Genomic DNA, 25,003 nt, shown 5'->3' with positions numbered 1-25,003 from the left:
CGTGGCCTCTGCATCAGCTCCTGCTTTCTGACCTGCTTGAGTTCCAGTCCTGACTTCCTTTGGTGATGAACAGCAGTATGGAAGTGTAAGCTGAATAAACCCTTTCCTCCCCAACTGCTTCTTGGTCATGATGTTTGTGCAGGAATAGAAACCCTGACTAAGACAACATGCAAACCAATTCTCTGCTCTTTCCTCAACCAGACTTTCAGAACCATTGCAGAATTGGAAATTTAATTTAGGAGTTTTACCTTTGAAGATCCATAATTTAATCCCAGGATCCCACAGAAGAAGGAGAGCACAGACTCCTGGCCATTGTTTTCTGATTGTCACACAAGTGTGGTGGCATGCCCATGCCCCCCACAATAAATAAATTTAATTAACATGTCAAACTTGGATAGAAACCTGGTGTGATGGCATGTGCCTGTAGTCCTAGCCCTCGGAGGATGGATCAGGGACAGCAGTCCAACCTCAACAATGGAAAGAAAAACAGAGAGAATACATGGGTTACGTAGCTAGCCTGGTTGCCTAGCATGTGTGAGGCTCTTGGTGCTATGAAATAAATACATAACAAATACATAATAAATACATCATAAATACATACATACATAAATACATAAATAAAATAAAATAAAATAGATAAATAGATAAATACATACATACATACATACATACATACATACATAAATACCAGTCTAGAGATGGACTGCACTCAGCATTTTATTGCTTGGTCTATGCAAAATACAACCCAACTAAAGACTAACTAATTTCCACACATATACAGTGGATTAACTGAAAATATTTAAATTGCACATAACCTGCCATACAAGGCAAAGCATCGTCCTCAGAATGCCTCCTGGGCTCCACCTTAATTTGGATTTATCCTGAGAGGAGAGCTTTTCTTCCCTTTGCTTAAGTATTCAATTCTTTCCTGGCTGTCGATACAGAGAAAGAACAGGTCTCTCTGCTGTGTAGAAACTGGTTTTCCTGTTTCTGGCTAAATTGTAGAGTGTGTTTCGTAACGCTGTTTCCACACATTAAGGAACTGAAAGCTAGGGAAGGCTATGGCTCAGGGACAGAGCAGATGTAGCAAGTACAAGAGCCTGGCTTCCATTCTCAACGTTGAAAAGAAAAACAAACACTGAAAAGAAAGAACAATGGGTCGTGAATCTGGCCATGTTGTGCTCACAGGCAAGGTAAAGGCAGGAAGCCGAGAAGCCAAAGGATACTCATAAGGCGCAGGGCGGCGGCACACATGATGCACGGCTCCACAGTGACGTACAACACGGTGTGCTCGAATACGGTAGAAGGGCTCTGTCCATGCTGATGACACCAGTCTAGGACCTGATCAATGGCCACCATTTCAGCATGCCGAGTAGCCTAGAGAGAGAGAGACTTGTATTGACATTATTTGTTTCATACAGCTGGTGTCTTTAAAATATGCAAAATGTCAATTCAAAAGGCATTCCTACTATTTCTGACTGTATTAGAACATGGGTTTCAGGATGCCCTTAGCAGTTCCCCAGTGCAAATATCATAAACTCACCAACAGGGATGCCTAATCCACTGTACTACACAAACCTTGGTATATTTTTAGTGAAATTCTTGTGTACCTTGGGAAAATTTGTTTTTCATTAAAATATTACAGAGGAGATAAGTCTCAAAAAAAAGACCTACCATTTTTGAATATTTTAATGGAAGATTTCAATTTTCATAAGCTTATGCTCTAGTTTCAAAAATATCTTCAACTGATCTCACTTTAAAGCAAATCCTTATTGAGTTTACCAGACTATTAGCACATTCACCTTACAGCTCAACAAACTCTAGATAGGCATACACTTGGGATTCAAGATACGTCATGGGAGATGGTATTACAGGAGAAATCACCCAGCGTAAGGAATGAATTACACTGAAGTTTGAGTCCGGGCAGTGATGCAGTAGTCATGGATCTCAAGCAAATTCTGGATCCTCCATGTCTGAACTAGAGTTTACGGTTATCTTCTCCTCTACAGCTCCTAGAGCAATCCGAGCCACACCAAGCATAACGTAGCCTGATGCTATCTAGGCACTCTTCTTTCCTCTTACTAAAATGATTTTAATGCAGGGGTAGAGAGAAGGCACCAACGTTAAGAGCATTTGCTGCTCTTGCAGAGGACCAGAGTTCAGTTTTGATCACCCATACTGGGTGGTCCACAAGTGCCTGAAGCTCCACTGAACAGTTCCAGGAGCTCCCACATCCTTTTCTTGACTCTGAAGGCATCTACAGGCATGCAGTCACACATAGGCACACGTGCACATAATTTTCTATCTTGGATGTGAGTTTCTTAAGACACAGGATGTTTTAGGTTGACATGAAACGCTCCATCTTGCAGAAAAGTTCTTTAAACTCAGGAAGTAAACAACTCAAAGGCTTCAGGAAGTCCCTGAAAATAACTGGATATACTATATGTCCCCTCCATCCTCAAGTGCATATAAGCAGTAAGACTGGTAAAAGACACGCTTACATCAGCCATTCTGCTTGGACGAGGCAGAGAACACCTAAGGTATTTGAAAGAAATGTTCTCCAACTTGCTGAGCTGCCTGAAAATTGTGCAATGGGCTTCAGGCTTCCAGATTCTATTCTGGGGCAAGCTTTCCTCTTAGTAACTCAAATAATGCTAACTGGTCCACCAAGCTGGGCTTCAGTGATACCCTTATTTTGGCCTGCTGCTTCCTTATCTGAGGTGAATAGGCATTTGTTCACACCTCCCCAGAATAGTGTCACACAACACATATACACACTAAACAAACAAACAAACAAACAAACCTTTACAATAACTGAATTCTTAAATATGTAATATACCAACAATGAAGTCAATAAGATATAGACAAATTAAATATATAATAAGCAATAAAATTGAAATAGTAATCAAAAGTATCCCACAAAGAAAAGCCCAGGAATGGATGGATTCGTGGCCAAATTCTACCCAACTTTTGAGGAAGACCTAATGCCAATATTCCTTAAACTGTTCCACAAAATGAAAAGAGAAAGAACATTACTAAACTCCTCCTCCAATGCAAACCACGTGAGGGCACAGCAAAGACAGAAAAGCACAGAGCATCTTTCTTGATGAATATAGATCCAAAATTTCTCAATATTCTGACAAACCTAATGCAAGAATTAGTAGCTCACACATCAATCAAGATGGTTTCATTCTACAACTGCAAGGTTGGCTTGACATATACAAATCAATAGATGCAATATACAATATACAATATGCAATAAATAATGTCAAAGATGTGAATAACACAATCATCTCAATAGATACAGAAAAGGCATATAGATCAGCAAATATGGCAGCAAAACAGACATAAAGATCAGTGAGAAAGAATAGAGCACCCAAAATAAATCCACATAGCTATAAGCACCTGATATTTGATAAGCATAAAAAACATATATTGGAAAAAAGACAGCCTCTTCAAAAAATGGTATGGAGGAAAATGGATATCTACATTCATGAATAAAATTAAACACATTTCTCTAACCCTACACAAAAATCAATGCCAGATGGATCAAAGATACTAATATAAAATCTGAAATACTTTACTCCCTAGAAGAAAAGTTGGGAACCAGTTCAAGAGACAGATATAGGCAAAAACTTTCTGAAAAGGCCTTTGACAAAGTTCAATGCACCTTCACGATATAAAGTCCTGAGGAAACTAAGAGTAGAGGGGCTGTATCTTAATATAATAACTGTCACATATGGCAAACCTACAGGCAATAAACTAAACTAGGGGACAACTTAAAACATGCCTCCAAAATCATGGCAGGAGACAAAAGTGACCAATTTCTCTACTCGTATTAAATGTGCTGCCCAAAGTCTTAGCTAGAGTAGTAGGTCAAGAGAAATAAAAGACACACAGGTCAGAAAGGAAGAAGTGAAATGATCTCATTGTTGGGTGACATGAGAAGGAGCGTTGTGGATTCTGCCAGAAAACCTGCACATCTGACACTTTTAGAAAAGTGGCAGGATAGAAACTCAGCACAGATGGAAACAGTAGATTTTCTATCTATCAATAACAAACTATCCAAGGAAGAAATAAGGGGAAAAGCTCACCTTCATAATAGCTTTTTAAAAAGATCTAGAAGTAAAACTCATTAAGACCTTGGTACAACAATGAAAACGTTAAGACACTCAAGAAAGAAATGGAAGAAAATAGAAGACAGCCTGTGCATGAGCATGGATTAGCAGAATTGACACTGCAGAAATAACTGTATCACCCAGAGCAACCTACAAGTTCAATGCAGTCCCTATCAAAATTCTAATGGCGTTCTTTGCAAAACTAGAAAATTCAATTCTAACCTTAATATGAAATCACACACACACACACAAAACACCTCTGAATAGTAAAGGCTATCCTAAGCCGAATGAACAATTCTGGACAAATATACTACCTGGCCTCACATTATACTACACAGTCATAACACAAAACAGACGTATAGATCAGCAGATATGGCAGCAAAACAGACATAAAGATCAATGAGAGAGAATAGAGCACCCAAAATAAATCCACATAGCTATAAGCACCTGATATTTGATAAGCATAAAAAAAAAAAAAACGTATATTGGAAAAAAGACAGCCTCTTCAAAAATTGGTATGGAGGAAAATGGATATCTACATTCATGAATAAAATTAAACACATTTCTCTAACCCTACACAAAAATCAATGCCAAATGGATCAAAGATATTAATATAAAATCTGAAATACTTTACTCCCTAGAAGAAAAGTTGGAAACCAGTTCAAGAGACAGATATAGGCAAAAACTTTCTGAAGAAAAATTCCAATAACAAATGTAACTGACAACTTTCGGAGCTTCTGCACAGCACGGGAAACTATACACAGAATGGAGAGAGGGGCTACAGGATGGGAGAGAATCTTTGCAGCTACACCTTTCTTTGAAGAGAGACACCATGACAAAGGCAACTTAGATAAGAAAGCATTTGACTGGGGGCTTACATAATAAAATTTCAAAGATGTAACCATTCTTAGCTTTTGGCTAAGATTACAAATGCAGAAATAGAAAATTTACCTACTACAGTTTTATAGTTTCATTTAACTTTTCTGAAAATTTGATGTATAAAACAAAACAAAAATCATTGTGTCATTGTTACAATCATGAAAAGAAAAATCATTTACAAATGAAGAAAAAGGATGTCTTGTGAAGAGACCGCTCAGTATGTAAGGAGCTTGCAGGCAAAGAATGAGAACCTGAATTCAGACTAACCAGACACATGTAAACAGCCAGACACAGCCATATATTCCCATAGACAACCCCAGTACAGGAAGCAGCAAAGAGGAAGATCCTAGGGTTCACTGGCAGCTAGCCGGGCTGAACTGATGAGGTCCAGGTGCAGAGAGAGATACTGTCTCAAAATACAGTGCAAAGGGATGGAGGAAGACATTTTGACCTCCACAGGCATGCATGCACTTCCACTAACACAGACACACACACACACACACACACACACACACACACAGTCTAAGCAGGGGGCAGGGCAGGGAACTGCCCCACAGGACACATTGGGTCTTATCTTGCCAATGGTCCCACCATAGTCATTGTATTTGTGTGTGTTCTCAGTGCTCCACTCACGTTTTTTGTTTGATTCACTTCATTTCTTCCCTTCCCCACAACTTCATTGTTATAGACCATAAGGCAGCCAACAGGAACTTCAATATTTTCCAAAGCTTCTTTGGCCTGAAACACAAAGTGGAAAATCTGAGAGATGATGTTCAGTGCTTAGAAGACTACAGATAAAAACAGATGCAGTGGGAACCGGGGTGTGGATAGTGAACTAGGCAAAGAGACATGGCTGTGCTTTCCCCCATCTCAAAGCTGGTGTGGATAGTGAACTAGGCAAAGAGACATGGCTGTGCTTTCCCCCATCTCAAAGCTGGTGTCTCCGGGCTATGCTGTGCTGTGTTCTCTGCTGGGTGTCTGTGTTAAGGAGAAATCAGGGATGTCTCCCTTACCAGGTCCTGTGCCTCATTTTCTCCCACTGAAAGCCCATGTAATCAATGGCTTTTGACCAGTGTTCTTAAATTACCAAGGCTGCCCCTTTTCAGAGATGATACACATATCTACAAAGAGGCTGGGGAATGTATAACATATAAATATTTGGCTATAATACTTTCCCTTGGTAAAATTCTACTTGGTTATTATTATTATTTTTTAGCTTCTCTAAGATTATAGCTATGATCCCATGGAGTACCGATACCATAAAAATGATCAGACTGGATGTCACTCTTTCCCACAACTTCTAAGAGACACATGAAAGTTTAGGGATACCTTATGTAAAAATGGCACAAACTTGGAAAAGTATATTGGAAATTTTTTTAAAAAAATATTCATAAAAGTCTATGATCCATGTTGCACACACACACACACACACACACAGAGTAAGCTGATGAAACTTTAATAAGTTCTTCAGAGTATACCAGTGAGATTTCCCTGGCTCTAATAGCAGAGTAACAGTTAGGCAAGTTGTTATATGGAAGAATACTGAATGGCTGGGTCTTCTCTGTGTACACTTTTTGCAGTTTCCTGTGGCTTAAAATTATTTCAAAAGGAAAAGTTAATAACTAAGCTAAAGAAGGATGTAGCAGGCCTATGGAGGGAGAAAGTAAGGCAGGTCTGTTGACTGTTATAGAAGACCCTAGGAAAATACAGGCCAAAAAGAAAGGGCTTGTCAGCTGTGTCAAGGTGGCAATAGAGGTAATTTAGGTGGAATGGTGGAAATGAAAAGCATTGGCTTTAAGAAATGACTTCCTTTGGGTCAGATTCTCAGCTTTTGACTGTACCTCTCCCAACAGACCTCTTAAAAGGTAATGCTATGTCAAGATGAGATGGTTGAAAAAAATCTAAGTAGATAAGTTGTTGGGTTTGTTTGTTTTTTATTTTTATAAAATTTTTTATAAAATATTAAGCACTTTGTAACTATAAATTCATTCTGTTTATAATCCTAATGTGATAGGAATACTGAGCTCCATTGTGTAGATAAGGAAACCAAGGCACAGAGAAGTCAATTAACTTAGCCATTTAAGACATTTGGAATGAAAATCTAGGGAGTTTGACTTTCCTCATTATTCCATTAATAATTGGAGCAACTATTAGTGTCTGGTGCTGGGTTCTCTGCATCGTTCTCCCTCCGAAGCCTCTTTAGTAACCAGTGCGACTTCACTGATTAGCTCCTTCATCGGGTTTTTGGTTTAGAGTGGTTTGAGTGACAAGAGGAGAGGGAGGAGTTAGTAAGGGAGAGACACGTGACAAGGCTTTCAGTAAGACTGCACCTTGGAGCACAGGATACGGTAATGTGAGCAGCTTCAGACGTGTAGAAGAGAATCGAAGACTGGGCTAGTGAGATGGCTGGGCCAGTAAGATGGCGCGGCAGGATTCACTGTGAAAGCATAATGATGAGTTCCATCCGCAGAACCCACAGTGGAAGGAGAAAAAATGGAAGGAGAAAAATCTCTCTCCTCCCAAAAGTTGTCCTGGAATCTTCAGACACATTCCAGCACACACACATGTGCACCTGCTCCACACACATGCACACACAATAATAACTTATTTTTAAACTCCCCAACCAAGTGGGAAGTACATAGGTAGAAGCAAAGATAGGGAGTGTCAAGAGCTTTATCCACTGTGCACCCAACATGCTGCAGAACACTGCTGTCTTGGCAGCCTTTCTCTGCTTCCAGGTTAACGGAGGACTGGGCTTCTTGGGACCTAGTTCCTCTGGGTGTTCTCTCTCTCTCTCTCTCTCTCCTTCCAGCAAATTTATCTCACTAGAAATGATAGGGCTACCTTAAAGAGACATACAACATAATTGCTAAGGCACAACTTGTAGGCCAGGATGCTGGTGAGTGGCTGAGCAGATGCAATGGCCATTGAGAGAAAGTGAAGCTCTAAGAAAGCAGTCTATGGGGGTCGATTGAGAAGAACTGCTTCCCAGGGCAAATACATGCAAATGTGCATGCATTTCCTCTATGGACAAATTCAAAGCCTGAGGCTGAAAATCCACACCACTCCACCCAGTCTCAGACTTTCCAATGCCCCTCCCATTTCTTCCAGTCTGTCCTTTGTCACAAATGCAAAAGAGTTGAGTCAAAATAGGTCTAACTGTTAAGATGGCTTTGAATTTAAGAAGCTGGCCTTCTTTGGAAGAGGCCAAAGCTCTGCCCTGAAATGGTGACTTGATCTTCCTTAAACCAACAAATTCTCAACTCGACAACTGATGAACAAAGGCTCTCTTCTTCCCACCCCGAGCTCTGAGAAAGATGACAAAAAAAAAAAAAGTGTTAATTAAAAAAATAAAAAGAATGCATTATGCCATTTGTCTGGGGACGTGGGGTGGGAAACATGTTTCTGCCTTCTAGATTTTAATTTCTTATGAAGGTGAACTTCTGTAACCATTAGAATAAAAAGGTGAGATATTTTAATTTTGTAAAAGAATAAGCAAAAATAATATCCCCACACCAAAGGCTGAGCTCAATTTTAAGGCCTTTACAATGCTGTAAACAAGTTGGTGTGTATTCCATGTTCACAGAATGAAAACCCAACATCAAACTGTGTATGCATACATAGTTTGTATGTATATCCCTACCACAAACGTCTATCCCTGACACACATCGATATAGGTAATAAGCTTGGGAAAACATGTAAATACGACCAGGGCCCTCCATGACGAGCAATCTCTAAGGATCGCGGGAAGGAAGGAAATACAAGGGCAGAGAAAAGTATCGTAGAAAGAGTAGACACATCATCGGTGAGGGTTGTACCAGGACATATTTTGATATGACCCTTTACAGAAACATCGGCTTCCTTCCATTATATATGTTCAAGGGCGTCGGGAGCAAGCCATAAAATAATGTGGCTTTATGGATTTGAAAGTATGTGTCCACATGGGAAGGAAGGTAGGCAGGTAGGGAGCACACATCCCCAGGCGGCAGATAAGACTCCCTGTAATACATCAATCGAACCGTTTCTGTATTTTCCCTTCACCCCAATTACTATGAGACAAAGCTAAAGAAAAATTCCCCCTAGAATAAAACAAGTTGCTGCTTCAGGTATTTTCAAACCTGATAGATAATGGTGATGAGAAAGCGCGCCCGGCACATTTGCTCAACTACTCTGGTCAGGATGTGGCCGGGAAAAAGTTTGCGCTCTCAGCATCCACCTGCCAGATTCCTCACCATTCGCATCGCCTCCTCCATCCACTTTTCCGTCTCCTGTACTGACACCACGCACGGGCCGTCTGGAGTAGTGGTGGACTCCACCTTCTCCTCCATACCTCCGCCGCTCAGAGACTCTGGGCCGAGGGATGAGGAGAGAGGACAGCGGAACGCGGCGGACGCGGGCCCTTGCTTCCAGGAGGACGGGAAAAGGCGAGGCACCCGGGAGCTATTTGCGGACGGACCCAGGCGTCCCGGATCAGTAAGCGGCGGCTGGGGGACCGAAAGCGTCGCTGCTCCGCTCTAGTCCACGCCCCCTTCCTCTGCTCAAGCCACAACCTCTGCTCAGAGAAACGTCTGTGGTTTCTGGAGAGCACCTAGCGCCGCCACCGCGCTGCTGCCGGAGGTCCGGGCCAGGTTGACGGAAGACACGGTGAGCCAGCCCCTCTCCCCTAGGCAACCCACACAACCCGGGGTCTGGAGATGCTGAGATCAATGTGGAATTTTCTGAAACGTCACAAAAAGAAATGCATCTTCCTGGGCACAGTCCTCGGAGGTGAGTGACAACGTGCTTTTTAGAAGGGGCCCTTGGCAGAAAGGAGTGACAGAGGTGACTTATAAAGACAGGCAGGGCCCACTGATACCAAACTGGGATTTGTCAAAGGGATTGGCCCAACCGTCAAAGGAGAACCTCTAAAGTTATTGTATCTTCCCTCTCTGTGCCCTTTGCCCCTCACTCTGACCCCGTCCTTTTTCCCCACATGGGCCTTCAAGAGTCTACCCCAATGAAGTTTCTTTTCAAAGCACTATTCTTGTATAGATAGATACATTTGCCTTCCAATTTTCTTCTTTTGCTTTCCTGTTAGATTTTCATTCTGTTTGTCAACTCTGCTTCCAACCTTTCACACGAGTTTCGAAATATTCTAGGGCCATTATCTTAAGTCTGCTCTTTGAGGTGGCGTTTAAAGGTAAACTGAAAACAGCATGTTGCTGTAAAATATACAGCAGATAATTTCTGTTCTCCAATTGTAAAATACAAACTATATATCAACACAGTGCTGATTCTGCAGTGTTGTCAGGACTGGCAAGGTTGTGGTCATGATCCATTTTGGTGATATAGTTGAGTTCACTGGCTGAGAAGAAAGTTAGAAACAGATAGGATAAAAATCTTGATGCTGGAATTGTAACTTTGTGGTAGAGTGCTTGCCTAGGCTGACTGCATTGGATCCCCAGGGAAGGAGCAACACACACACACACATACACACACAAACCGCTTTAAACCCTTTGTCTTGGTAAGACAACCCTCAGTTCATAATTATGGGATTTTAAGAAGGGAATCTTTGAACAACACAAAAAGGGAGTTTAAAAGAATTTTTAAAACTTGAGTTTTAAGAAATGTTATCACTATCCTCTGATCTATGTGTGTGTGTATAAATATATCATAATATGACTTAAAATATTAGGTCATTTGTAAAACAGTAACCACATTTTGCATATCTCTGAGGTATAGCACAAATAGATAATAGTTCATATTTTATAGGAAATACTTTATAGATACAATGTGTTTTATATTACCTCCAGTCTCTAATATCTAAGGTATATAAATTGTACCAATATTATAGAATACATATGCTAAAGATAAAGTTGTCATGGAAGACATATAAAGAAACATTTTTGCTCTACCTAAGGGGAGAAAATTGTCTCTAGCAATTTCAGAGGGAAAAGCCTAACCCTTACAGTTTATGAAATACTTAATGGCAGATCAGAAATAATCATAGGAGAAATTGAAGAGTATATGCATATAGTAATAGGTTTTTTTTTTGAAATGCTATTGAGAGTTTTATATTTGGAAATTAAGAGGAAGGAAAAAACTGGGTGTGGTGGCACACACCCTTACTCCCAGCACTCTGAAGCAGAGACAGGCAGCTCTCTGAGTTGGAGGTGTGGTCCAGAACACCCAGAGCTTCATATTGAGGCCCTGTCTCAAAAAACAAAAGACATACAAACAGAAAACAAAACAACAACTACAAAAGGGAGGTGGAAAAGATTCAGAGGTATAATCGAAGCACTATTGCTTTTTTAGCAAAACAAAAAGTCTTAAAAGAGTTGAACCTGAGCCGGGCAGTGGTGGTGCACGCCTTTAATCCCATCACTTGGAAGGCAGAGGCGGGCGAATTTCTGAGTTTGAGGCCAGCCTGGTCTTCAGAGTGAGTTCCAGGACAGCCAGGGCTATACAGGGAAACCCTATCTCAAAAAACAAAAAACAAAAAAACAAAAACAAAAAACAAAACAAAAACAAAACAAAACAACAACAAAAAAAGAATTGAACTTACCTAGTTTTATTTGAAAGTGTTCATATTTTTTCTGTATTGTAAGAAAATTCCTATCTTACATTTAAGAAATATTTATTAAGTGATTATACTATTGTGACCAGTATTATTAAATAGGTATAATTTATATATTTTTTAATCACATATGTGCACTAGGGACCCACCATATGTTAAACAGCATACTAAGTCCTTTCCAACCTCTGGAAATGGCAGCAATGTAGTTACTATTAGGCCATTGTAAAATTGAGAAACTAGAGTCCCTAGACTTTAAGAAACTTGCTAAGGGTTTGAGTTATTAACAAGGAAATAAGAATTCAACCCCAGTATATTAGATCCCAATGCATATTATCATCCCATACTCCACACTCTGCCTCAGTGGGTTCTTTAATGTTTTAAGAATGAAGAAATAAGTGAAATACTGTTACTAGACCGTGATAGAGTTGAATACAGAGCCTAGTGGTACGCAGCAGCATGGAGTTGTATAAAATGAGGCAGATTTCACAAGAGGAGTTGCATATTTTGAAAGCTCAGTAAGGTGTTATTATGTATGATCAAAGAGTTAGATATTAAATGCTGGAAAACACAGCAAGCAGAACTTTGGGTTGTGTGGCTTCTAAAGTCAGACTTCGTAGTTCCTGCCCTTCAGATGGTAATTGCTGTGTGTCCATTTACTCCGCTTGACCATTGAGGCTGGAGAAGAGCAGTGGTTCTCAAACTGTCTGATGGGAAAGAGTGTAGAGTGCCAGTGACAAGATTTCAGTATGACACAAATATTGTGGACCTCATAGATCTCCAACAGACTCCAGGGAGGTCCAGACCATACTTTGAAAACCACTGGACAAGAGAAAGTGTCACAGAACAGAGGAACTCAATCGCTGAGTTCTTAAAAGCACAGAACACTGAGTTATATTTAAGCCTTGGCATTTTTAACCTCATTAGGGATTTTTCGAGTCATTTATTCACTTAACATTTGAACAAAAATAAGGCCTACTCTAACTCTACTGGACTCTGAATACACAAGGAGTAAGACATCGGTTTCTCTAAGTCTGGAGAGTGTGCATGGAAATAAAGTAATACACAGTGTGAAATGGCTGCCTTACTATGCCATGTGTGTAATGTGGGCAGGATCTGTGTGCAGTTGCTTCTCAGTCTTTGCTAGGATGAAAACCATTTAAAGTGCTTCAGAAAAATAGTGACTTCTTCTGTCAGATTCTCTTTCTTCAGGTGTAGAGTACAGTTCAGGAAGCCTCAGTACTGAAATGGAGATGTCATCAAGTGGTACAGCACTGGCTAAGCATGGACAAGTTCACTCCTCAGCAAGCACTGAGAAAAGATGGAAAGATGGAAACATTAGAAGTTGGGGATCTGCTTGATTGGAAACAATGTTGATGGATTATTTCAAATTGTTATTGAAAATAGTTGTGCTATAGAAATCTTTATCCTGGAAGACAAGCCTGAGAGATGGTTTTAAAACAAATGATTTATACAAAGATATTTTGCTTACTTGGCCATGCAAGGAAACATCAAAACATTTTCACTTTTTTTTTTTTTTTTGGTATTTAGTAGATATTTTAATTGCTAATAATGAAGCTACAGAGGAAATTTAAAGCTATTTGATTTTACACATGAAAAAGATGTATATCCAGAGGGAGTAAGTGACCTGCTCCCAAGTCATCTCACTTGCTGACAAAGAGCCATCATTAATGCCTGTTTTCTAGTCCTAGAGTCAGCCTGCCAGAGAAGCATATACAGCCCCGAGTCTGTGCTAGCTAATGATCGTTTTCTTTCTTTCTTTAGTATTTCCTAGAGAAACATTAGGAGTCAGTTTGTGAATTTTGTATACGGGATCCTAAGTGAACTAGACCTTGACTAGGAATATCAGTGGTAACTAAGGTAAAACAGTGTGTCTAGGACTTACGCCTGATCTCATGTGTGGCTTCCACAGTAAAGACCTACCAAAGAGACATTTACAAAATTAAAATGTACCGTATACTTTTGAAGTTAATAGTCCTGATCAAGGTGTCTGTAGAGTTTGTTTCTTCAGTCACTTGAAAGGGATCTGTACTAGGCTGTGCCACATGATGATCATCTTGTTTCACGCTGTCTTCTGTAACTGAATACCGACTGTTATAAAGCCACTGAGAGCTTCTAGGAGCCCTCAAATTGTCTTTTCTCTACACATATCTTTGTCTAAATTTTGTGTTCTTCTCAGGACTCTGGCCATGTTGGGTTGAGGCCCATTGATCTCACTTTGTATAAACCTTATATTCTAAGGTGCTAGGCCTTCGGTATATCAGCTGATGGCACAAGCCAGGAGTGGACACAATTTAGCCCTTAACAAATTATTTTCCTTTTTAGCTTTAGCTAGACTATACTGCACTTACCAAGTAAAGAGTGTCACATCAATGATTCGTTTTACAATATAACTTGAGAGATAATAATCTCTGTGTATGTAACCTTCAGTGATATGGTATGGAGATAAGATACAAGCAATGTGTTCGGAACTAGTTGAACCAGAATTGCCTGTTGGAGGGTCACTTTGCCTAATCTAAGTTAGTTTCTTCATTCTCTTGGGATCTTAGTGAGGAGGGAAGGGGAATGGGTTCTCATAGTACATCCCAGGCTACCCCCCTGCCTCAGCTGGAACTATGGATATGAACCATATGTCTCTCTTATTCTAATGGTAGTATGGCTGTGCTGCTGTGATGTTACAGAAAGACAACTGATGAACAGCTTTTATGAATTTCTGTTTGCTCTTGAAGATTAGTTATAGTGCATGTACTTATATGTGTAGTAACAACAACCATACTACTCCTATTTAGCACAGAGTTTTATAGAACTATCTAAAGATATATAATATGTTAGATCATCTACAACGTCTGTCTTAGTAAAAACAGTTTAGGATATGTTTGCTTTGCAGTTCCTGATGACTACCTTTTCTTTGCTTGTGAGAAACAGACCAACTCCAACTAGTTATACATAATTCTTGTGGCCTTTGGGGAGATACTGTAAGCCACAGACAGTGGAGATAAGTGAGAAATGGTTAGCCCCCTGAGCCCCTGCTGCCAGTTATAATGAAAGCAAGTTCTGGCACACATCGGCACTTATTAGCAAAGACAGAACAGTAATGCAGCCTCTTCTCTAAGCTTGTTGAGTTCTGTTATTCTTTGGCACTCTGACAAATTCATGTACTCAAAACAAAGGCAACACGATCATTGCTGTAACTCTTTGGATTTGGAAGGCTTTCCTGGGTTCCAGGTTAAGCCGGAAAAAGGAGAAAGGCCTTCCTAGAGCTACACATCCATGTTTGTAGAAATAGTACTAAAATGTTCCAGCTAATCGAGTGTCTTAAACACTTACTGACTCCTGCTAGTCATTGTACTATTTAGTAAACTGTCTGATGCTAGTCAGAGATGGCTAGTTAAAACACGCCATCTTGTGTGGGGGACTGCTTGAGAAAAATGGTGGATCAGCAGGAGTGGGAGAGAAATAAGAGTGGGTAATAGGGACAGGGGTGACTGTGAGCTCAGTGTGTTGTAATCATATGTGGAATTGTCCAAAATAAAGAAGAGACTACGACTGCCAGTGTATACTGATCACATTTTAACACTGGAATGTTCATCATATTCCCGGTTAAGAAAACCAATGGCCACTCCCCCAGTATATGACAAAACTGCAATTTGTCTGTGCTGAAGACCACACAACACTGCCATATTTTATACTGTTGTCTTATGCTGTCTTCCTGCTCCCTTTGTCATTTGAGTTAGTAGGTTTTAGATAAAGTAGATTACATTTGCTTATTTTCTCAGACTTTTTTCTAATACATGGGTGGATAAATACATGTCTTCCTGACTATATACCTTTCTTTCATTCCTTTAAATCTTTTATTGTAGAGATTTGTAAAGTTATATGAACTTTGTCATTGAAGAAAACATGGAAAAGATAGAAAAGCAAACAAAATCGCAATTATCACAGTTTATTTTACTTTAGAAATTAAATATGTACTTTTCTGTGTATCTATTCCATTAAAATACAAACTTCCTGGATGTTATTTTATCACCTAGTAGTATAAGGTAGATCTTTCCTTGGGTCATTAACTATTAGCAATGTGGTTTTTAATAGCTGCATAAGATACCATTATGTGAATAGATCATGATTTATTTAAATAATCCTCTGTTGCTGAATGTTTAGAATATCTTCAGTTAACTATTAAAGATGCTGCCAGACTTTATAAATTCAGTGCCTTTCTGCTGCTTGTCTGCCAATCTCTCCTTTACTTACTGGCTATATTAAAATATATTGTATACATATAATATAAATAAATAAATACTACAATCTCCTTCCCTTTTTCAGTTCTTTAATAAAGGTTTTTTAGAGTTTTTTTGATTAAACTATGAGGTTGACCCTAATATAAACCTCATAGTTTAATCAAAAAATTTATTGGAATTATTGGAATTTATTGCTTAAGTATTGGTTGGAATTTTTAGTACTCTAGTTAATATACTACTTTTTTGTTTTTTAATGATTTTAGGAGTATATATCCTGGGAAAATATGGACAGAAAAAAATTAGAGAAATACAAGAAAGAGAAGCTGCAGAATACATTGCCCAAGCTCGGCGACAGTACCATTTTGAAAGCAACCAGAGGACTTGCAATATGACAGGTAAGCATGCACACATACACACACACACACACACAATTTGTATGTTAAAGTGCTTGTCGGTTTGCTTTAATTCACGGTCTCAGGCTCTAGTTTATGGAAAAGCTGAGGAAAGCATGCTAAATCTCAGTAGTCCTGTTAACAGAGATATATAATTTCAATGTGGATTTTTAAAACAGTATAAATACTCATTTTATATATTCATTCATGGATTTATGCATCCACAGTGCCTGCCACTCCTTGAGGGAGTAGACAGTAAACAGAGTAAGGTCCCCTGAGCTCTGGCAGCTCTTCTGGTGAAAAGATGGCAAACAGCCAGTAAGTGACCTTAGGCTGCTGTGGATCCAGTACAGAGAGGAAAGCTGGAAGGAGTGTGGTCTGGGGCTCACACCTCTGCCCAGATGGCGTGTGCAGAAAACCTCACTCACAGTACAATAGGGAGAGCACATGCCTGAGATGAGAATATGCTAGAAACATTACAGAAACAGCACACAGGCGCTGGAGCCAGAGAGGGACGTGCTACTGTGGAGAGAGACCTTGTAGATCACAGCCAAGAGTCTTAACTCTATTATGTTAATTAATTCATGGTAATAATGTAACTACCAGAGCCAGAAATCTACTGGGAAAAAGCCAGAATACAATCCGCCTGCTCATGTTTGAAGAGAGCAAGGAGTTAGGTTCTAACTGGTGTAATGCCTGAAAACTAGTTTCTCAAATCTATGTCAGGTCTATTCTTTTTACTGTTTACAGCTTTTTTTTTTTTTCTAACTCCCTAACATTTCTTTTCAAGGATACTTACTTTAGAAGGAATTTACAAAGCTACGTGTATCTGATTCAGCTTTACAAGTAGAATTTTTCTCTAGATTTGAGAGCACTTTATTGCTAGCTCACTCGCCTCATTTTATAGATGGAAAAGCTAAGATCACAAAGAGAAGATAAGTTCACAACAACATGTGATTTTTATATTTGAAGTAATGATACCTAGTCAGATACCTCTGTTCTGTGAAACCCTATTCAAAACTACTGTCCATAATGACAGCTCATGTGCACAGCCAGGTTGGCAGAGGCTCTAGGGAGAGGCTGGTCACCAGCTCAGTTTCCTGTTTGATTTGTATTATCTGTGTTCTTGAGCTAACCTAAACCTCAGCTCTTCCTGTAAAATGGCCTTCCTAAATTTACTTCAGAACTGTACTGGGAAGGATCAGGACTGTAGCTCAGCCGGCAAAAAGTGCTTGCCTAGCATGTACAAAGGAGTTTGCTCTACATCCTAGCACTTGGGATACTTAGGCAGGAAGATTGTTTCGAGTTGGGTGCCAGGTGACCTTATAGCCAGTCCCTGTTTAAAAAAAGAGAAGTAGTTTGTGAGAAGAGAGCAAGATACTGCACATAAGATGCTTGGGACATAGGCTCTCAGCATGTGGACTTGCAAATCATGTTGAACATGCTGGTGCTCCTGAGGACATCTCAGTGAATGGTTAGAGGGTAGGAACAGTCTGTTTCAGATTATTATGCAACTTTTCATAAAATGGTGGAAGGTTACTTTGGGATCTCAGAATACCTCTCAGTCTGACAAAATCCTGTGCCATATTGGGCCTCCCAGAATCAAATGGAAAGGTGTGTAAGCAGTGTCTTGGGGAAGTGCCTATGAAGACTAATAGAGAGGGAACTGGAAGAGGAAAGAAGGTCTCTGACTCTTGTAAAAGACGTTGAGGTAAGAAATACCTGGGCCAGGTGTAGTAATGCACACTTTTAGCCCCAGTACTTAGGAGGCAGAGACAAACAATTCTTTATGGGTTCAAGGCTAGCCTAGTCTTTTTAGCCATGTTCCAATATAGCTGTAGTGAGACTGTGCCTAAAAAATTAAAAGCCTGAAATGATTCTTCCCAGTTTAAGAAAGCTTGGTGAGTTAACAGGTCCAGTTCCCTGGTAGAGGAGTTCCTACCTGAGTACTATGAGCTAAGAGCGGTATGAACATAGTAATGAATCTGCTGGTCCATTCTGCTGCTCTTAGAAGATGTAGCTGGCACATGCCGTGACCATCACAATCCTCAGCAGATAGCAGACTACAGACAATTAAAAATAGCATAGCATGATCACTAGGAGGTAAAAATATAGGTTCTCTAAAAAGCTTGACAAACTACAAATAATGTGATTAAACTTGTACCCTGGAAATCTTTGGTGGGTAGAGCACAGGCATGGAGAGCTTCAGTTTTCCTACAGGCGAGGGAGGTCAGTATCAGTCCAGATGTTGTAAGATAATGGAGCACTTCGGGGCTTTGCCCTTTGTCTTTCTTGACTATGAGTTTACTAAAGACTGAGCGGAGAAGCTCAGTAAATTTGCACATGACATGATGTTTGTTTACGTGCATAGCTGACATCACTAATAAAGTTTCAGAATACAAAATACTCTTTGTTTTTGGACTGTTATAGATGGCTTTTTTTGTATGATGAGTCAATTTTACAGATTTAGAATGATGCGTAATATTGAATAAACATTGGAAATTCAAATCAAACACAAACTATAATGAACAAACAGTCCATTGTGACTCCTGGAAATACTTACTATTAAGTACAGTAACTGGGCTGTAGTGATGAATGTGATTTGCGTAAAGGATCAGCGTATACAATACGGTAGTCAATGCAAGCACATTCCTGTGTCTTCCATGCCAAGAAGATTTGACATTAGGTACTAGGACCCTTTTCCTCAAAAAGAATGGTAACAGTAGCCAAGGCTATTTCCATGAGCTGATGAGTACTTTTGTAAACATTATAAATATCTTAATCCCAACACAGTTCTATAGGGTAGGCCCTGTGTTAGCTTCAATTTACAGATGAGAAAACTGAGGTACAGATTCAAACCTGCAGATCTTTTTGTGATTTGTGTCTGGATTAGAAATGTTTAGCATGGCGGGTGGAAAGGTGGCTCAGAAGTTAAGAATCCTTACTACTCTTGTAGAAGACCTGTGTTTGGGTCCCAGCATTCACATGGTAGCTCATAGTCATGTGTAACTCTAGTTCCAGGGAATGCAGCAGCCTTTTCTGACCTCCACTGGCTCCTACACATATGTGATGCACAGATGCACATTCAGGCATGCACACACACATATACATGTGAAATAAATAGAAGTTTTAAAATGTTACAGAGAACAGATGACTGAAGATCTCTGCCCATTGTTCATACAGATGGCTAGGGGAGAATAGAAGAATCAGAAAGACTCTTCAGGTTAGGTTGGTATAGCCCAGAATTGTGAAATGAGTTCTCCGGGAACTCTGTTTTCTGAATATAGGATTTTTTGTTTGTTTATTTGTAAGGTGACTTGCACTTTTCCCTTATTAGTCATGAAGAATTGATTCCAAAGTCGGAGGATGTTTAACTGTTACATTAAGTGAAATATTATATATTCAATGACTTGTAGTTAGCGGTCCATATACTTGGAATCATTTCTAGAGTCCTTTCACTGTAATAAAATGTAAATGGTAGTTATTATTTAGGGAATAATACCAAGAAAAAAGAAGGTATGTCCAATACAGACACAATTTTTGAATATTTTGATCTGGAATTGTTTGAATCTGTGATTATTGTAAGCTACTATTATTGTATAGCTTAAAGCAGTATGCCTAGCCTGTGACTGTGCTCATGCCTTTTGTGAATGTCCTTGTTTTCTGTTTGTGCGACAGTGCTGTCCATGCTGCCGACACTGAGAGAGGCCTTAATGCAGCAGCTCAACTCGGAGAGTCTCACAGCTCTGCTGAAAAGCAGGTGAGAGCGCACTGTGGTCTTTGGGTTATTGGAATGCAGCCAAAAGTTGGAGAATGTGCTAAATACTTTAATGCACCCCTGTTTCCTTATTTTTAATTAAAGCTTAAAATACATAGGCTCAGTTTAAAAAATAAATGTATATTTCTATCATTTTTACATTATTCAGCAGTTAATTATTGAGTACTTATAGAATACATCTCTGCAGCAGAACTGTAAAACTAAAAATCTTTATGTTCGGTATTGTGCTTCTCATGGTGTAGGAGAGTGTTTTGGATAAGGAACGTAAATTTAAAGTAAATGACTAATAATAGACAAATATAGCATGAACATATGATACTGATAAATGACTGTGGCAGTTCAGAAAGTACTGCCTGCATAAATGACCTAATGTGTGGTGTGTGCCATGCACATGGCCGGGCCATTAGAAATTGAATCCTGTGCTAGTGTGAGCAAATTTCCAGAAACCAGTGACTGTTTCTTGTGATAAACAAAATATGGGCAGTGGTGGTTTCAGTAAGTATTATGGCTGGAAGGAAAGGAGGAGGGGAGGGGGAGGGGGAGGAGGAGAGAAAGGGAAAGGACAGAGAGGAGAGAGACCCAGGTAAGGAACCAAACCTAGAGCCCATACATGTCCATGCTCACCACTGAGCTACACCCCAAACCAAGTAAATCTTAATCAGGTGGCTTTTCTGAAATATTTTCTTGACTATAATGAGCCTCAAGTAGCAAGTGGGGAAGAAGTACTATTTGCAGTTCTGTGGCAACCCTGTGATAGGAGTCTTCACACTTGCATGCTCTCATGTGATTTTCACAATATCTCTGAAGCAGATGTTATCATCTGCATTTCGCAAACAGAAACTGAGTACTCAGACAGGTTGAGCAGCAAACTTAAGGATTTTTGTCTTTTGTTTCTCTCTTTTATAATACTGTGATTGGACCAGGGTGAGGTAAACATTTTGCCACTTAGCTACATTCCCAGCCATCTTTGAAACATTTTCTGTTATTCAGAGAATACTTCCCAAAATAATAATGGACGTAAGCTAAACTTTTATCTGATTCAAATAAAATACGAGTGTGGCAGATGATTTGTCACTCTTAGAAATAGACTGAATTTAATCTCTGCTTTGTAGATGTAAAGTGTAGCTTATAAATTACTTTGTATAATCATATAAGAAGACATATAAACAAATAAATCATAGTCAGATAAACAACTAATTACTACTTAAATGTCCATAAATAGAGGACAGAAAATAGATTGTAATTGTCTTAGACTTTAGTTTTATTAAGCGGCAAAGATAGATTTAAATTGGGTTGTCCTTTTATAAATACAAAAGGCTAGCAGTTGAACATGGTGGCTTTCCTCCTCCGTGGCGAGCCTGTATCCTAAAAGGTCTTTATTCCACGTGCTTAGAAGGAGTCAGTGGTAGAGCCTGCACTCAGCACTCTCAGGGCCCTCAACCCAGTCTCCAGCACAGGAAACAGACAAATCAAAACCTAATAAAACACCTTTAGGTTTAAGGCATTGAATTGACAAGCAAAGGGGAAATGGGTTAAACACAGTACAATTCAAACACGTTAATTCAAGGGTAAAATAAATACTAAAGGAAAATATGGGAGTTTAGGAAAAGATTGATTTTGCAAAACCATGAAAAACCTTACTTAATACACAAGAAGTGAATTATTAAATTCCAGAGTTTAAGATGAATTGTACTTCTCACTCAGTGCTTATATTTATGCACCTTAATGTTATTTCCTTCATTTTCTTTTGCTTTGTAATTACAATTTTGCAATTGGTAGGTGTCCGTTTTGAAACACATTTGTATAAAACAGAGGCCCTACAATGTGACGATTGCTTCTATAATCCAGTCATCTCTGGTTGCATATAACCTGCCAAGCAAGTTGGTTTTCTTTTTAAATTCATTTGCTTGTAACTGATGGGATAAACAAATGATCTGATAGCCTTGTTTTGGCAGGGGCATGATAGCAGTAAGGAGCCATCATTGATTGGGTATCAGGCAGAGACCCATAAACATCCTCATCTCAAGCAATTGAATGCTTGATAAGCATTGATCCAAATTGTAGATAGATATTTACTTCAGTGACACTAAAAAGTCAAGCTCTAAAAGTGACTTGAAGTAGATGTCCACTTGGAGAGACCTTAGAATGAAGCCTACACAGGTAGTCTTTTCCCTGCCCGGTGTGATTTGAAAGCAGAATTACTTGAAAAGATGTATATGTGTGTGTGTGTGTGTGTGTGTGTGTGCGCACGCGCGTGCGCGCTTGCATGCATGTGCATTTTTGTTTTGTTTTGTGATCCTGAGAGCCAGGACCTCAGACATGATGACATTTAACCCTCAGGTCAAGATGTTAAAGCTACTGGCACAGTCTGATTATGATGATTATCAGTGCAGAAGTGTTTCCTAGGTCGTTCACTCTGTTCTCACCCACCAAGTCCCCCAAATGAAATAAGGTTTAGCAACCGTGTTTCAGTTCCTATGCTTTAATTTGCCCCTTTACAGATTACTTTTACTAAGGACTTCCTCTCTTCTAACTCTTGTGCTATTTCACTATTTAAGTATGTAATTAACTAGTGGGTAGTATGTGCCCATGAGTACTGGTGCCTGCAAAGGTGTCAGATGTGGCTGGAACTGTATACAGGCAGTGTGAACCACCAGTGAGACCCCAAGAACCAAACTCAGGTCCTCTAGAAGAGTGGTATGTCCTCTTAGCCTCTGAGCCATCTCTCCAGCCCTATAACTGAACTTCATATTAAAACACAAATCATGTCCCATTGCAGTAAGGATGATTGGCCTCTATTTTGTATCTTTGTGTTCTAGTAAATAATTTTCATTATATTTTATAAAAATATTTGTGACAAATTGAAAATAGTAAAAATATTTGTTCTTTGACACAGGTACTCTGAAAGTACTGCATTGGATGTACATAGTGCATTCACACAATCCAGTGCTGCACTGCATTTAAAATGCTTTTTATTACATTTATTTATTTATGTATTTATCTATATATTTATTTTATTTAGGGTTTTCAAGATAGGGTTTCTCTATGTAGTCTTGTTTGTCTTAGAACTTGGTCTGTAGACCAGGCTAGCCTGAAACTCACTTGCCTATGCCTCCCAAGTGCTGTCATTAAAGGCGTGCGCCATTACCACCCATCCAGCTGCTGCTGCTGCTCCTTCTTCTTTCTTCTTCTTTTTGGTTTTGGTTTTATTGTATTTTATTTATTTATTTATTTATTTATCTGTGTACTAGTAGCAGGAGGTAGCTCTCTCCTTTCACCATGTTGGTCCTGGGAATGAATTCAAGATTGTTAAACTTGCAGAAGGCCTTAATACCTAGTGAACCATTTTGCTGGCCCTTAGCGTGCTTTTTAAATAAGTAATGCCCCTATGAACTAATCTCCTGGATACATTGCTGTTTTATTTTTTAGTAAATAAAACTTCTGTAGTGTGTCTGAATTTATTTAAGGAGCAGTTTTAAATATACTGAAAAATACATACCTGCTTATAAAGCAATACAACAGAAGTCTAAGCATATGTTCATCATCCGTGAGTAGGGAAACATGACATTCCACATACAAGGGTGTAAATGTTTTATGTGATTATAAAATGATATTAATCATTAAATGTGATACAAGTATTTTTTGATACCAAATATTTATAGTAAAATAAACTTGGTATAACTACAAAGACAGAAACATGTCTTTAAATCAGAAAGGTAGTTTAATATTCTTAGTGAAATAAATATTCCTGTTACATAGAACTTAAAAACTCAACCCCTTTTGAATGTTGCATAACTATTTTAGGACTACTATGCTTGAACTGAGGGATGAAGGAGACTAATGACTATGTTGTTTTCACTGATTTCTAGTGTGAACAAATAAAATACATGTGTAAAATCAACAAAATTAGATTAAAATCCTATAAAGCTTGCTTTGAATTAAACTATTGGTATAAGCTTGTGATACAGTTTATCTTTAAGTGTGTGTGTGTGTGTGTGTGTGTGTGTGTGTGTGTGTGTGTCTTATTAGTCATTTTTCCCTTATGGTAAGAGATCTTCAAAGGGCTTATTTTGTTTTGTAATTTTGACGTTCCAGTCCAGATCAGGCACATGCGTTGCTCTGGGTCTCTGCTGGTCCTTGTGGGCCAGGCACAGTGGTGCAAGCTGTCACCTAATAGCCATGACACAAGAAGAATAATGCTAGATGACCCAGTGTCTCCAGATGACCTGGGAGGTGCCCCTAATGACCTAGAGCCTCCCTGTAGCTTTCAGCTAGGTAAAGGTCTCACTGCCTCCCAGTGTGTCACCCCTTCACCAAACAGTCCTCTCAGACAAAAGTAAGCCAAACCATAGCACCAGCTTAACTCACTGAGAATGATTAGAAACAATCCCTGACCCAGATTCAAAGGCTGTGGTCTCTAGCATTCCCAACCACCAGGAACCAGAACTCTTAAAGAAATGCATAGTTTCAGATCTGCAGCAGGCTTAGAACAACCCAGAATCACTTTCCTCTTTAAAATGAAAGAGTAAAGGCTCAGGAAAAAAAGATTTAAGAACCAACCTAAGTAGCCTCCAATGGTGATTTGAACAGCAGGAGGGAGAATATCTCTAGTTTGTTGAGCATCAAATGTATGTGTCAATTCATATGTTTATAATAATACTGTAAAGCAACAAAAATGTATTACTTTGAGTGATCACAGGATCTACTTGATTATACAAGATAATAAGTAGAGGGAAGGAACTTCCTGGCTAAGTTTACTGTTTTAGTATGCTTATGTATATGCCCAGAAAGAGGACAAAGGATTAGAAGAATGTACCCTGGTAAAGGTGGGTTTTAGCATTTCTTAAAAGAATTACATAATGTTTTGTTATCTTGTTGACTTTGTTTTTCAATATTTGTATGTTGTTTGGGTTTTTTAATTTTGTGAGTTGTTTTAATTTTAACCTTTAAAATACAGCTTTATCTAGCTCAAAATTGTACTAACATATAGATTATTATCTTCATGTATTCTGATTTTTTTTCTTTAG

General features: G+C 39.1%; 2 protein-coding genes across 4 annotated transcripts in view; one reads left to right on the top strand and one right to left on the bottom strand.

Moving 5' to 3' along the window:
- Adat2 (adenosine deaminase tRNA specific 2) overlaps positions 1–9,401 on the bottom strand; it is a 17,921-nt gene extending 8,520 nt beyond the window's left edge. For both annotated transcript variants that reach the window (XM_029482678.1, XM_021174774.2), the window contains exons 1-3: positions 9,230–9,401; positions 5,631–5,735; positions 1,227–1,377 (exon numbers count right to left, since the gene is read on the bottom strand). In XM_029482678.1, the coding sequence (XP_029338538.1) occupies positions 1,227–1,377; positions 5,631–5,735; positions 9,230–9,325 (352 nt within the window). In that variant the 5' untranslated portion in view covers positions 9,326–9,401. The remainder of the gene's footprint in view (positions 1–1,226; positions 1,378–5,630; positions 5,736–9,229) is intronic.
- Positions 9,402–9,452: 51 nt separating this feature from the next.
- Positions 9,453–25,003, top strand: part of Pex3 (peroxisomal biogenesis factor 3) — a 29,036-nt gene continuing 13,485 nt past the window's right edge. The window contains exons 1-3 of one of the 2 annotated variants that reach the window (XM_021174773.2): positions 9,453–9,641; positions 16,070–16,201; positions 19,877–19,958. In XM_021174773.2, coding sequence (XP_021030432.1) covers positions 16,195–16,201; positions 19,877–19,958 — 89 coding nt within the window. In that variant the 5' untranslated portion in view covers positions 9,453–9,641; positions 16,070–16,194. Of the gene's footprint in view, positions 9,765–16,069; positions 16,202–19,876; positions 19,959–25,003 lie in introns of both variants that reach the window. The other variant, XM_021174772.1, reaches the window with a different exon arrangement.

This window comes from Mus caroli, chromosome 10 (assembly GCF_900094665.2).
Source record: "Mus caroli chromosome 10, CAROLI_EIJ_v1.1, whole genome shotgun sequence".
NCBI lineage: Eukaryota > Metazoa > Chordata > Mammalia > Rodentia > Muridae > Mus > Mus caroli.
The sequence above is the reverse complement of the archived record's forward strand: the minus strand, read 5'-3'. Positions and strand labels throughout refer to the sequence as shown.